At 35.3% G+C, this 15,338-nt stretch overlaps 3 protein-coding genes across 3 annotated transcripts; 1 reads left to right on the forward strand and 2 right to left on the reverse strand.

The window, feature by feature from the left end:
• Positions 1-3,488: 3,488 nt before the first annotated feature.
• On the reverse strand, positions 3,489-7,153 carry LOC146526525 (uncharacterized). Its single transcript, XM_085207051.1, has one exon. The coding sequence runs from the start codon at positions 5,215-5,217 to the stop codon at positions 3,718-3,720; it is 1,500 nt and encodes a 499-aa protein (XP_085063177.1). The 5' UTR covers positions 5,218-7,153; the 3' UTR covers positions 3,489-3,717.
• On the reverse strand, positions 3,489-8,358 carry LOC146526524 (uncharacterized). Its single transcript, XM_085207049.1, has one exon. It carries the CDS (start codon positions 7,289-7,291, stop codon positions 5,276-5,278), a length of 2,016 nt encoding a protein of 671 aa, XP_085063175.1. The 5' UTR covers positions 7,292-8,358; the 3' UTR covers positions 3,489-5,275.
• Positions 8,359-12,228: 3,870 nt separating this feature from the next.
• Positions 12,229-13,524, forward strand: LOC146526526 (uncharacterized). The gene has a single exon (XM_085207094.1). The coding sequence runs from the start codon at positions 12,229-12,231 to the stop codon at positions 13,522-13,524; it is 1,296 nt and encodes a 431-aa protein (XP_085063220.1).
• The last annotated feature ends 1,814 nt before the right edge of the window (positions 13,525-15,338 follow it).

The raw sequence follows: 15,338 nt of genomic DNA on the forward strand, positions 1-15,338 counted from the left end.
CTGTTTTGGGCAATAATTCCCCTATGTCTCGATTTTGCTCTATTGTTAACGAAAGGACCGCTTTCGATCCTTTCGGTGACTCTATTTAATATTGTATTTACTGATGTTTATGTAACTTAACCTCAATTTTAAATTTAATATTTTTGTGTATATTATTGTGTAGAATAATTAGGTACATGGCTATATAGTTACATTAACGCATGTGGTATTCACCTTAAAAGGTAATGCATTTAGCTGTAATTATTTAAATATAAGAAACTTACTGTATGATTAATTTAATGTTATTACCACTGGTGGATCTTAATAAATAAATAAAAAAAAAATACAGTTGAAGGTAAAGCTACAACCAGCCCTAGCGAAAGATTTAAGGCTGCGAATATTAAAATTTCGTTATTTATAAACAACGTATCGAAAGAAACTACGGAAAGCGACATATCCAATTATATCTTTGATAGAACGCAGGTTACAGCTGTTCCTTATAAAATAAATGTAAAGACGCCTAGAGAATACAACGCGTATAAAATCGAGGTACCGAAACCCAAGGTAGCCCTTTTTCTTAAGGATAACTTTTGGCCGGAGGGTGTTACTTTCCGAAAATTTATTGATTTTAAGAAGAAAATAGATGAAGGACTCACCAATAAATAATAGTAACAGGGAAACTTGCACCCGTATGGTAACATTCAATTGTAAGTCGATTAAAAGATCTATAGACGGAGTGAGAATGTTATGTCGGAGTGCGGATATTGTCGCCCTGCAGGAGACTTGGTTATTTCCCCATGACCTGCCTTTCCTGGGGACGGTGGATGGAGATTTCGGCAGCACGGGAACATCAGCTATTGACACTAGTGCTGGCCTTATCGCGGGACGACCTTTCGGAGGAGTGGCGCTTCTGTGGAGATCTAGTGTTTTTCCGTGTGTGTCGGTGGTGGAGTGTTCGAACCCTCGCATATGTGCTATTAAGATATCCCTTAGCAACAAATCCGTTTGTTGTGTGTAGTGTATATATGCCTACGGATGGTCGCGAAAATCTGGCGGAATTCACGGACTGTCTTAGTGCGCTTAGTGCAATTATTGACGAGTGTGCTGTGGAGTCAGTTTTTATGCTGGGTGATTATAATGCCCACCCGTGCGAGTTGTTTTACGGTGAGTTAGAAAACTTTTGTTCAGAACAGTCATGGATTTGTGCGGATATACGCAAGTTACAAACTTTACCGCAGTCTTTTACGTTTGTTAGTGATGCACATGGTAGTAAGAGATGGTTGGATCACTGTGTGGTTACCGAGGCAGCATGGCAATGTATCACTAGCATTTCTATTATATATGACATGTATTGGTCTGATCATCTTCCGCTTACCATTAATTGTAATTTAAATTTAACTTTAGGAAAAGTCAATGTCAACAAAATTGTTATTAATAAAATTAAGTGGGGATATAGAAACGATGAGCAAATTGATTGTTATTTTAATACTTGTAACGATCAGTTAAAACATGTTATTCTCCCAAGTGAGTGTGAAAACTGTTTTGAAAAGTTTTGTCATAATAAAAGTCATAGATGTATTATTGATAATTTGTATGACACTTTGATATCAATATTGTCTAAAGCAGCTACAGTATCTTATGACATTAAGGGTGATAACTCGAGTGCTCGTTCTCCAGACAGGCTGAGAGGCTGGAATATACATGTAAATAATGCGCATAGGGAAGCCAGGTCTAAGTTTCTCATGTGGGTTTGGTATGGCAAGCCCAATAGTGGTACTCTGTACAATGATATGGTAAAGAGTCGTAAAATCTTTAAAAGTAGACTGAAATGGTGCCAAAATCATCAAGAACAAATAAAGATGGATGCGCTTGCCTCTCATCACAGTAAGGGTGATTTTAGTAAATTCTGGAAATTCACTAATAAATTAAGTTCTAGACCTGGGTTGCCGGCGGTCATAGACGGCGTAGGTGAGCCCCAAATTATAGCGAACCTTTTTAAGAATCAGTTTACTGTACAGTCTTCGCAGAAATTGTCAGTTGGGGTGCCTGATGCTGAGATTAATTTAAAAGACATTAACACTTCTGTAAATACTAAAATGGTTACTAAAATTATACAGTGAATGACTAGAGGCAAATCACCTGGCCACGATAGTCTCAGCATCGAGCACCTCCAGCACGCGGGGCCTCGCCTTGCAGAGTTGATAGCGCTTCTTTTTAACTTGTGTATAGTACATTCATACTTACCTCCGAATTTGATGAGAACGATTGTGGTACCGATAGTCAAAAATAAAACAGGAGATTCGGCTAACAGTTCGAATTATAGGCCTATTTCTTTAGCAACAATAATAGCTAAGATACTCGACAGTGTGCTTAGCGCTCAGTTAGACTGTTATCTTCATATTCACGAATTGCAATTTGGATTTAGACCTCAGTTATCCACGGAAAGTGCAATTCTGAGTCTGAAGCATGCTGTCAGGTATTACTCAGATAGAAACACACCTGTATATGCCTGTTTCTGTGACCTGTCGAAAGCTTTCGACCTAGTCATATTATTAGCTGGTGCTGCCGCGGTACTGTAGCGCCTCGAGTATGTTCGCGCACGCAGGGGTCGACAGTTTCCCGGCCATCCTCCGCAAGAAAGCTAGCTCTCTTTTAAGGCGAGTGCGCGGCAGCCGCAACAGTGTCCTGAAGGCTATCTCCGACAGCGGGGACTGTCCGCTGATCCGGCACATGTGTGACATTACAATGTCACTATTAGTTATTAAGTACTAACACTATATATTAAGTTTTATTGTATTATTACTAACATATATGGATCATGTGTTGTCCGAACAATAAACATTTTTTTTTTTTTTTTTTAATAATAATAATAATAATATATACTTTATTGCACTTAAAAATTACATACAAGTAAAACAAAATTGAAAAATTCGTTAACAATGGTGGGCTTATTTCTAAAAGAAATCTCTTCCAGCCAACCAAAGGAAGTGGATATGACTGTCCAACAGCGGGAAGAGATTACAGTGCAGTTTTAAAACAGAGAGAAAAATAAATAAGAAATTAAAAATTATAATAATAATAAAGAAGACACATAATGATTCCAATACATAAATAGCGTATACATATACGTCTAAAGATTGTAATTAAATATTAAATAAATTAATAATAGCAAATACATACATTCTAAATTTATGATAATAAAGAAGTATACATAAATAACATACATATTTATACTTACATACATACACACATACTTACATACATATATATATATTCATATACATACATAAATACATATATACAAACAAGTGGAGTGCGGTTGTTTTACACACGAAAAAAAAATAAAAAAAAAAAAAAAAAAACTGTCTGAATCCAGTGAATTAATTGTTCACAGTAGTGAGTAAATGTTTTTTCAATTGGGATTTAAAAGACATTAGTGAAGGACTTCTTTGGATAGGGATGGTGGATAAATAGGATTCAGAAGGATGGAAAAATAATTCACTCGCAAGGGTGAACAAAGGGCTGCGCAGCCATTTAATAACAGATTCACAAGAGAATGACAAACATAAACGTCAATAGTTGACAGATTATTAACAACTTACAAATAAAATGTTGCTACTTAAAATTTGTTAATTATAATGTATAATAAAGTTAATTATTTAAATTAAGAAAAATAACTATTATTTTAAAATTATTATTTGGTCTTGAACATGCCCCCGGCCGTTGAAAGCTGGCCTTTCAACACGACTCGTTGGCTACTGGAAGTGGACATATTTTACTGAAAGACCTTCGGACCACTCCTGTTGAAGTTTTAATATCGGCCACTCTGTTAACTCCATCACTACCAGGGAATACAGCAACCACTCGACCCAGTCTCCACTTTAATGGTGGTAGATTGTCCTCTTTGAGAAGAACAAGGGAATTCATAAGCAAGCCATCTTTACAGGTACGCCATTTTATTCTTTGTTGGAGCTCCGAGATATATTCCTTGCTCCACCTGGACCAGAAATGCCGTCGTAACTGTTCGATCCGCTGGAATCGAGTTAAGTGATTGTAAGGAGAGTTGCTGTGATCAGGAGTCGGTAAAGACATCAGTGGTCGTCCGATGATAAAATGTCCTGGAGTAAGAGGCATGAAGTCTTCGGGTTCTGGCGATAGAGGTGTAAGCGGTCGGGAGTTGAGGATCGCCTCAATTTGAACTAAAACTGTGTAAAGTTCCTCAAATGTCAAATTACAATTTCCCAACACTCGCTGAAGATGAAATTTGGTTGATTTTACACCTGCCTCCCATAAGCCTCCGAAATGCGGCGAATATGCCGGTATAAAATGAAATTCAATTTGGTCATTGGCGGCAGCCGATGACAGCGAATTACAATTATGCTTTAAAAATTTTGATAATTCGTTGTAAGCACCAACAAATGAAGTCCCATTATCCGAGTAAATATTTAAGGGTTTTCCCCTTCGTGCAATGAACCTCCTTAACGCTAATAAATAATTATTGCTGGTCAAATCGCCTACTAGCTCAATATGAACGGCTTTAGTTGAAAAACAAACAAAAAGTACAATGTATACTTTTACCAATCTGCATCCACGACCTTGACGGCTAGCAGCATAAATTGGACCGGCATAATCAACGCCTACAGATTGAAAAGGAAAACTATTGGATAATACGCGATTTTTGGGTAAATTACCCATGATAGGTGAAATAACTTGACCCTTCATACGACTGCACCTTACGCATTTCCGATAGCAAGCTTTGACGAGATTACGGCCACCGATTGGCCAATATTGTTCTCTAATTGAGGCAAGTAACAGCTGAGGCCCTGCGTGTTTAAGTCGCTGATGTTCGTGATTGACAAGTAACTTAGTGAATTGATGTGTGGACTGTATTAATATAGGAAACTTTTTATCATATGGGTACTCTGAGTTACCCAAGCGACCACCAACACGCATAATGTTATTTTTATCAAGAAAAATATTAAATTTGAGTAATGGGCTCTTTTTTAACAAAGGCTGGTGGTTCAATAGCAACGAATACTCTGGAAATGATTCCTGTTGTGAGACTCTTAATAGTAAATTTAAAGCGTCTTGCAAATCCGTTTTACTTAAATAATTATGACTAATTTTATTCTTTTTACATAATTTAATAAATCTCAAGGCGTACGCAGTAGCACGTATTAATCTAGACATATTCGAAAAACGATTAAAATCTATGAATTGATTATTACTGGAAGACATTTCACACGTGGAAGTAGTGAATAATGAAATTTCTGGTCGTAATTCAGGTAGAATTTTATCAGAGTTCACCGTGACTGGCCAACATAATTGATTCTCCTGTCTTTAAATCTTTTACATTATTATTTAATGTGTTCAGTTGAAGTGACTCATCAATGTTAATTAAATTGCATTTTACATTTGACAACTGATTAGATGAGACTGAACCACATACTAACCATCCAAGCTTAGTTTCACATAACGTAAGGGTACATTGACCTTGACCTAATCTTATGCGCTGAGATCCTAATAGGACCCAGAATACATCAGCACCTAATATCATATCAATCCCGGCAGGTGAATGAAAGTTCGGGTCCGCTAAGCAAATATTGGATGGGAATTTAAACTGCGATAAATCTAATTGCTGAGATGGCACGTTACTTGTAATAGATGGTAAAATAAAACATTGCAAGCTAGTAGTATATTTATTATCCAATGATTTTATTGAAACTGTGCACATTTTATTTACCTGTGACAGTACGCTGTTAACGCCCATTAAGGATTTATCAATTTCAGTTATATGTGTATTCAACTTACTATATAAACGTTCCGTCATAATACATGAAGTACTACCACTGTCGAGAATAACGCGAGCAATAATTTCACGATCATTCTTATCACATATTTTAATAAGTGCAGTAGACAGCAATACTTCATGCTGAGCGCATGGGAGCGGTGACGTAACGCTCGTTGATAAAACAATTCCGTTTTCGGAGCCTGACCTAGAAGGTTCGTTAGATGTGCGTGCGCCATCGACGCTAACCTGTCGGTTACCTTTCTGTTTTGTTTTATAACCAGACAAATGAACAAGAGTGTGGTGTTTACGTTTACACAATTTACACCCTGACTTTTTACATTGATTGGCATAATGTCCTTTTTGAAAACAATTATAACATATTTTAAAAGTAGATAAAATTTGTAATCTCGCGTCAATGCTCAATGAAAGAAACTCAGAACAATTAGACAAGTGATGTTCACCGTTACACTTAGGGCACAGTGTTTTAGGTGGAGAAGATAAAGAAGATGGAGAAGGTATAGTCTCACCCTTGTGGTATGAAATCATAGCTTTATACCTTGAAGGTTTTAATAAGTTACTGTTGTTATTATTATTATTATTAACTGACGATTTAATATGGTGGGATTCCAGTGTCTCTAATAAGTCAGCGCGATTACGAATGAATTCAAGAAGTGATTCTAATTTAATTGGTTGATCCTTATCTAAGCGACCTTTGAACTCCTCCCAGTCACGGAATGCTTTCGCATCTAATTTTTGAGTGATAATATAAATCAACAGTGTATCCCAGTGTTCCGTGGGCTCCCCAAGGGAGCTTAACGCACGAATATTTTTATTTATCTGATCAATTACACTTTTAAAAATAAAGGAGGACTGTTTGTTTATTACCTCAATATGAAATAAAGCTGAGATGTGGTGCTGAACTAATAATCGCTTATTATCAAACCGCTCACACAAAAGAGTCCATGCAGTAATGTAATTCTTCGCTGAAAATTCAATTGACTGGATGACAACTGCAGCAGTCCCTTCTAACGAAGCACGCAAGTAATGAAACTTGTTTATATCATCAATTTCGCTATTTAAATGAATGAGACTGGTAAATGTATCTCGAAACTCGAGCCAATTGCTATAGGAACCACTAAATTTTGGCAATTGAATAGTAGGTAACTTGACCAGCTTATGATTATTTATATGAGACGCTTCATTGATTAATTTACACCTAACATCATCTCGTTGAAAATTTTCTATTAATTGTTGTGCTTTAACAACGCAGGTGAAATATTGAGATTCAAATGACATGCGTTCTTGCAACTGTATATCTAGCACATCTAAACATTCTAAGTTCGTTTGAACCTCATCAAACTGATTATAAACAGTTTCGATCTTACCTAGTCTTAATTGTAACTCACTGATATCGGAAGCCGTCAACGAAGCAGGATCCAATGAATTAATATAACTGACAAACAGTGTCAGTCGACCCTTATAGCTTCCGCGTCTCTTAATGAATTCCTTCTCTTCAGGCATTATGGGAGATAAGCGTTATCACCTGGAATTGTTTACAGTAAACCTTAAATTAATACAATTCCTACCTGAACAAATAGAAAAAGGACATAGAAAAACATGTGAGTACAAATTATAAACCTTTGACTAGTATTTTAATGATCTGACTTTGTTAATTAAATTAAAAATAACAATGTTTGTTAATGAATGCTGTTAAACCAAAGAATGAAAGTTCAATGAACTAATGTGACCAGTACATTGTATTAATGAATTAATGTCTTACTTGAGTGAATATTAATAGACTTGAGTATATTAAATTTATAAAAATTACAGTATTTATAATATATTTCTCAAATCTTACTCAAAAATGACTAAACTTCACCAATTACCTAGTTACATGAATAAATTCGTGTTTATGACACGTGTAAAATTAACTATTTAATTTTACTAACCTGACACAGCATTAAATTTAATTAAATACCTTGCGAGTGATGGGTTGTATTAAGAGAAACACTTAATAATAAATATCTAAAGAATACTTCTTCAAATCGTGATACGATTCCCCGTGACCTTACTTGACCTCTGCACACGTTGACAAATATTTCCTTAAATATTCTTGAAATCCTTTAATTTAATAGATTTTCCTTATTTCTTCTATTTCAGAGAGTGCTCTCAACATCCCGGACGATTTGAATCATGAATACTTCAGATCGTGATGTGATATCTCGCGTGCTTACATAACCTCTGCACACGTTGAAAAATATTTCCTTAAATTCTTGAAATCCTTTGATTTAATTGATTTTCGTTAATCCCAGACGGTGTCCTCAACATCCGGCTCGACATGGACCATGGATAAATAGGATTCAGAAGGATGGAAAAATAATTCACTCGCAAGGGTGAACAAAGGGCTGCGCAGCCATTTAATAACAGATTCACAAGAGAATGACAAACATAAACGTCAATAGTTGACAGATTATTAACAACTTACAAATAAAATGTTGCTACTTAAAATTTGTTAATTATAATGTATAATAAAGTTAATTATTTAAATTAAGAAAAATAACTATTATTTTAAAATTATTATTTGGTCTTGAACAGATGGGGAGATCGTTCCAAAGTGATGCGGCGTACACTGTGAATGATTTCTGGAGGAATTTCGTATTGCTCCTAGGTATGTCGAGCGCCGGAACAACGCACGACCGCCTAGAACGTGAGGGACGAGGAAGAATGTTGAAGCGGGAACGTAGGTAAACAGGAAAATTGTGGTAATTAAGGATCTTGAAAAGTAAAGTAAGGATGTGCATATCACGGCGAAGGCGAATTGGGAGCCAATTAAGTTGAGCACGAAGTTGAGAAACGTGGTCATACTTACGTAGATCGTAAATGAAGCGTATGGCGAGATTTTGAAGTCGCTCTAATTTATTAAGTAGCTCCTCGGTCGCATCCAAATAGCAAACATCAGCATAGTCGAGAATTGGAAGAAGAAGACATTGCGCTAGCATAATTTTGGTTTTTCGAGGCAGGAAATATTGGAGACGTCTAAGAGAATGGAAGGAGAAATGCATGCGCCTGCTGATTGCATTAATATGCGGTGCCCAAGACATATTACAATCCATTATAAGACCCAAGTTCCTAACCTCACTACAATACGGTATTGGCACTCCAGAGTAGCGTATCGCTGGTACAGAATCCCAGTTGATTTTATGTCTAAGTCTATTACTGCCTATAATAATAGATTGTGATTTTTAGGGTTAATTAATAGACCAAAAGATTGAGCCCACGACTGTATAGCACCAAGATCGCTATTTAAGCTTTCGATGGTTTCAGCCAATTCATTTAAATAACTGTGACGGTAAAGCTGCAAATCATCCGCATACAGATGAAAGGGAGAAGTAATGATTCTAGAAATATTATTAATAAAGACAGAAAAGAGAAGTGGAGAAAGAACGCCGCCTTGAGGAACGCCAGCAGTGAGTTCAAGCCAAGTCGATGTGATATCGTTTGCTTTCACACACTGTCGGCGGCCGAAGAGATAAGAACGGAACCAGTTTATCGCTGTAGTAGAAATATTGACTGTTCGAAGAGTGCCAAGAAGTATATCGAAGTCCACAGAGTTAAAAGCACTGCTGAAATCCAGCAAAACCATAACAGTAAGCTTGGTGTTGTCCATAGCGCACCGTATGTCCTCCGTAATATTCAGCAGCGCTCCAACTGTGCTGTGGAAGGGACGGAAACCGGACTGGAAGGGACACAGTAGATTGTTGGATGAGAGAAAGGAGTAAAGCTGGGTATTGACTAAAGATTCGAGGACTTTGGATAGAACAGGGAGGATAGATATAGGACGGTAATCAGTGACATCGGAGGGATTAGATGTTTTGGGTAATGGAATGACATGAGCATTCTTCCATTGTGAAGGAAAGACATTACTTGACAGTGAATAGTTTATAATGTGGGTGAGCACTGGTGCAATGCCCTCCAACACAGGAAGAATCATCTCAAGGCTGAGATTATCAACTCCAAAGGCTTTAGTGGAAATGGAGCTAACACACTTCTTGACATCATCCTCAGATACAGCTGTAAAAGAAAAGGGAATGGAGTCTGGTAGGTCAATATGGGACAATAAACTAAGTGTTTCAGATTTTACTATGGGATTTATATTCAATGGTGGGGTAGTGAAAAAAACATTGAGAGTATTAAGATCCAATGAAACTTGACGAGTTTCAGTGGTTTTGCCTACACCAAATGACTCCAAGAATCTCCATACTTGTGCCTGACTGAGATTCTGAAGAGTTTTATGGAAGTAGCGACGCTTAGCATCCCTACACATTCTGTTGCAGATGTTTCGCAGCTTTTTATACACAGTGAAATTTTCTGGAGTAGGAGATTTTTTGTGTTTAAGTTTGGCTCTGTCGCGTTTTGCCATAATATTCCTAATAGCATCAGTTAACCAAGGGGCAGGCGCATGCTTCATACGAACTGGTCTTACAGGGGCATGAATATTGTAAATGTTAATCAGTTCAGTTGTTAAAGATTCAACCATATTGTCAATATTAGTAGATGACATTATGAAAGACCAATCGATGTTCCTCACCTCCTCTCTTAAGCGTTCAACATCCATTTGCTTAAAATTGCGCTGAAAAAAAATTTTGCCTCTGAACTTAGGCGGACGTAATTTATAGGAAAGAAAGATAAGATCATGAAAAGAAAACGGAGCGGTAGTTTGGCCGTGAGAAGAAACAAGATTAGGGTTAGAGACACAAATAAGATCAAGAAGAGATGGCCTAGAATTAGGAAAGTAATGAGTGGGGGAAGACATAGGTAAAAGATATAAGTTAAACGACTCATATAATTCCTTTAACAAATGTGTTCTATGGTCATTTTTTAAAAGGCAAGTGTTTAAATCGCCCATGCATATCATATGTTCATATTGGGGTCGGAGGATCTCAAGAATACCATCCAGAGTACTAAAATAATTAACTTGGTCATTCGGTGAGTACAAGACTCCGACAAGTACATTTGTATGACGCAACGACAACTCTAGGAAAAGGTATTCAAGAGACCCATTAGGTTGAGGAGGAGAGCAAGAAACGACACGGGCCGGTATGTTGTCGCGAAGATAAATACCAACGCCACCACCACCACGACCAGTGCGATCATTGCGATATAGCTTATAACCTGGAAGAAGGTAAGAGGCAGAGGAAAGCGATGGTTTTAACCAGGTCTCAGAAATAAGTATACAGTCAACTACACCGGAGCTAAAGGATGCGAGAAGATCAGTAAAGTGAGCTGGAATGCTCTGCGCGTTAATATGCACTAAGGAGAGAGCTGTAGAACAATTATTGTCAAAAATTTTCGACAGTTTATCAAAAAGTGGTTCAGAATCAGAGTTTTCATCACTGTCAGCACTATTATAAATACTAGAAGAACTTGAAAAATATTCAAAATCATCCAACATAAGGTTAATATTTAAAAAAATATATAGAATATATAAATAAAAATTATAAAAAATATATATAATATATAAAAATATATAAAAGTATACTAATAAAAAAAAAATACAATATAATAATACCTGCACAAGTTGAATAAAATACATTTTTACACTAAATATTAAATAAAAAAAAAAACAAGTTAAAAGTTACCAGTTATAAAATCTAAGAAAAAAAACCGGAACGTAAAACAAATCAAAATATGACAGTTGACACAATAGATAAATGACATATGTCAAAATGTTAAAAATAAACAAAGTTACATATGGCAGTTCAGTAAATTTGAGGGTTAAAAAAAATTAACTTTTAGATTTGGCTAAATGAGAAATATACAGTGTACCCTACAATGGAGAAGATAATCTATCTATATATTTTTTATTTAATAATCAAGAAGAGAAGAAATGCCAAGCAAATATTGTACAAAATATACAGAACCCATACGACATAATAGCGGAGTTATTAAATAAATTTAGTTCATTTAATAAAATTATAAGAATATTAGCATGGGTCATTCGAGCTATCCACGGCAAGCGAAAACAATGGAGCGGCGAGTATCTCACATTACAGGAACTCAGATATGCAAGTAAATTAATAATAAAACATGTTCAGCGTACAGAGTTTACTTGTGACATTAATAATTTAAAAAATCATACAGCATTACAATCAAGTAGTAAATTACTAAATTTAAATCCATTTATCGATGATTTTGGGCTATTACGTGTAGGTGGGCGACTACGTCACGCTACTATTAGCTCAGATATGAAATATCCCATATTAATCCCACATAAAGGCCGTTTAACAGACTTATTGATTAATCAAGCACATACACTAACATTTCATGGAGGACCTCGTCTTACATTATCAGTATTACGACAAAAATATTGGATTATCGGGGGAAATCGAGCAACCAAACATTTTATACAAAATTGCGTTACCTGCAGAAAGTGTAATACCACTACCAACAATCAATTAATGGGGGAGCTTCCATCAGCAAGAGTAAACTCATCACATCCATTTTATCATACCGGAGTGGATTATACGGGATACGTCGATATCAAAGCGAATAAAGGAAGAGGTATCAAAACTTGTAAAGGATACATAGCCATATTTGTGTGCATGGTTACTAAAGCAGTTAATTTAGAACTAGTGTCGGATTTAAGCTCTTCTGCGTTTTTAGCAGCCCTACGTCGAATGGCAGCAAGGCGCGGGGCACCTGCACATATGTATAGTGATAACGGTACGAATTTTGTTGGCGCAAATCGAGCATTAAGGGAAGAATATTACAATATACAGCAAATTTTCGGTAAAGAATGTCATAAAAATATACAAGAACTAGGTATAGAATGGCATTTTAATGCACCAGCATGGCCAAGCGCTGGCGGATTATGGGAAAGAGCAGTACGTAGCTTAAAATTTCATTTGCGGAGAGTTCTTCTAGGAGAACAAAAATTAACTTTTGAAGAATTCTCCACTCTTTTGGCGCGTCTGAAGGCGTGCTTAAATTCAAGGCCACTTTGTGCGCTATCAGAAAGCATCGACGATTTAGATATATTAACACCAGCTCATTTTTTAACTGGAAGACCAGGCTTGTCCATAATAGATACAGAAGAAGATGCCCGAACGAGATGGCAATTAACAACTAAAATATTTCGAGACTTATGGAAAAGATGGAAACAGGCATATCTTTCTCAGCTATCAGTAAAGAGTAAATGGTTAAAAGCTAAACCAGATATTGAAGTAGGAGATATTGTCGTAATCCATGACGACAATCTACCTTCACAACAATGGAGCCTAGGGAGAGTAGTAGAAATTTTCCCTGGAACGGATAATCACGTACGTGTGGTCACTCTACGTACTTCAAGAGGATTAATCAAGCGACCAATTACAAAGTTATCAATCTTGCCGATTAAGTCGGAGACGAATCTAGCATCAAATAGCATCAAAGAGCGTAAACAATCTAAAGAAAATCTAACGGAAAGCATACAGAGGCCAGCGAAACGCATATCATTTTTATCACTAGCAACTACATTTATCTTATTTATGAATGTTATAAGTCCCACTTCCTGCGATTTTAATATTACATATTTAAAAAATTATAATTCACTGTATTTGAACCCATTATACAATATGAAATTAATTCAAGACAAATGGAAACTCGTGGTTTATTATAATACGTCACCTTATTGGCAAGGAATTAAAGCATATAATCAATTGACGGGCTATATGGGAAAAGTATGTGATAGCTCATATATAACTATCAAAAATTAAATTGGGGTTTTTCTGATTCTTTAAAAATCGAAAACGAAGTAATTTACAACACTGCATATCTTCCGCAAAAAAAATAATTTCTTGCAGCTATTTATCGTTCTCTAGTTCAGGTTATTAAAACCTTTTTCATTTATAAATGTGTTAATTTCATTCGACACAAAGTAAAGCGTTTTAGCACCTTACCTTTTAAAACCGTTGCACTTTATTAGAAGAAAATGGTTGAAATATTGAGTTTCATTTAGCTGCAAAATTTTTTAATTGACAATAATTAAGTGCTTTTGATAAGATGTCGTTAATAATCTTGATAACAAAATTCATGATCCGAATTATTTCGTCCGAAAATGTTTCAATGAAAAGCGCTTCCTAGTGTATTATCCGGTAAAAAAGTAGTATTTAATGATTTATTTTGCTCTAAAGAATCGTCGTTGCATCATTATTTTTTCCTGTCAAGCTTTTGGCTGCATCAGTTGCTATTAAACCGATTTCATTAAAATCAATTATATTTGAACTTAATGCGCATTAAATGTTCATTAAACATATGAAAATTTCTATTTATATTTCAATAAAAAGTTTAAACAGCTATTTATGCTTTATTTTTTTCATTTTTCTTAGAAAAGGAGGGGAAAAATTATTTCAATACACGATATTGTTAAGAGGATAAATGGTAGTGATTATGCTACCTACCTTTATAAAATTATTTATTATTACTAATAATATAAGCACATACATATTTTGCGAAGATAATTTGCCGCAAAGCCTTTTAGTTATAACAAACTGTACATAAAATCGTATAGTAGTAAAGTAACAATGCCAGCTTGTTTTTCATCAAAAGTAAATTTAAATCATACATCTAACGGATCAGTGACGCTTTTTAAGCAGATGAAGTGATAAAAAATGAGTATAAGTGGTTGAGAAAACAATTCGGTGGCTTATTCTAATATTTAATCGGAACCAGTTTTAAATGTTTTTTTTGAAAAAATTGCATATGGAGCTAAAAGGTTACATGCGGCTCGAGAGCCATAAGTTGTCAACCCCTATCTTTGACCTCACGCACAAAAACAAAGTGGGATGGTATTAGTGAACTTTTAAAAAAAATTCTGATGACATACACTTGTGGCCAAAAAAAGTGCACTAAAAAATTTTATTGTCGTAACCAGATGGTTAGTCTGGAGAGAACTGAATGGAAAAGATTGGAGGAGGCCTTTGCCGATTGGCAGACAGATCTACAAATAATAAGGAAAAATCAAATATTACAATTAAATTAAATAAGTATGTGTATTGTGTTGTAATTCTCAAAAAATGTTATTGTTTGATCTGAATAAAATATTATTATTATTTGTATATGTTTTATTTACTCAGTACGAAACTGGTTTCTATTGTATCTACGGGTTGTCACCAAGTAGATACAATTTATTTAATGTGGTATATTAGTGTTTTGTTCATCTATTTGCAAAAAATTCCTTACTATTCTACACGTGTTTAATATTGCTGCTCGCTGTAATGTAATATAAGTTGTACTTTTTAAATTTAACATATTTAGGCTATGGTGAAGATGTTTTGGTATAACTCCGGTGGTAGATAGAACTATAGGTACTGTATATACTGTTTTCTGTTTCCAAATTCTTACTATTTCTTCTTTTAATTCTTCGTATTTATTTATTTTTTCCGCAATTGTCTTTTGGAGATTGTGGGTATTAGGCACGGCGATATCTATAAGGTAAGTTATTTTATGTTTTTTATTTTGCAATATTATGTCTGGTCTGTTAAAATGTATTGTACTATCAGTAAGAACAGCCCGGTCATAATATAATTTG

Source organism: Heliconius melpomene, unplaced genomic scaffold (assembly GCF_056956725.1).
Source record: "Heliconius melpomene rosina isolate 202511_hmr_F unplaced genomic scaffold, ASM5695672v1 ptg000031l, whole genome shotgun sequence".
Lineage (NCBI taxonomy): Eukaryota > Metazoa > Arthropoda > Insecta > Lepidoptera > Nymphalidae > Heliconius > Heliconius melpomene.

What these genes read in the sequence shown, in the direction of transcription:
- LOC146526525 (XM_085207051.1), bottom strand. Translation starts at nt 5,217, where the DNA reads ATGTCTTCCAGTAATAATCAATTCATAGATTTTAATCGTTTTTCGAAT.
- LOC146526524 (XM_085207049.1), bottom strand. Translation starts at nt 7,291, where the DNA reads ATGCCTGAAGAGAAGGAATTCATTAAGAGACGCGGAAGCTATAAGGGT.
- LOC146526526 (XM_085207094.1), top strand. Translation starts at nt 12,229, where the DNA reads ATGGGGGAGCTTCCATCAGCAAGAGTAAACTCATCACATCCATTTTAT.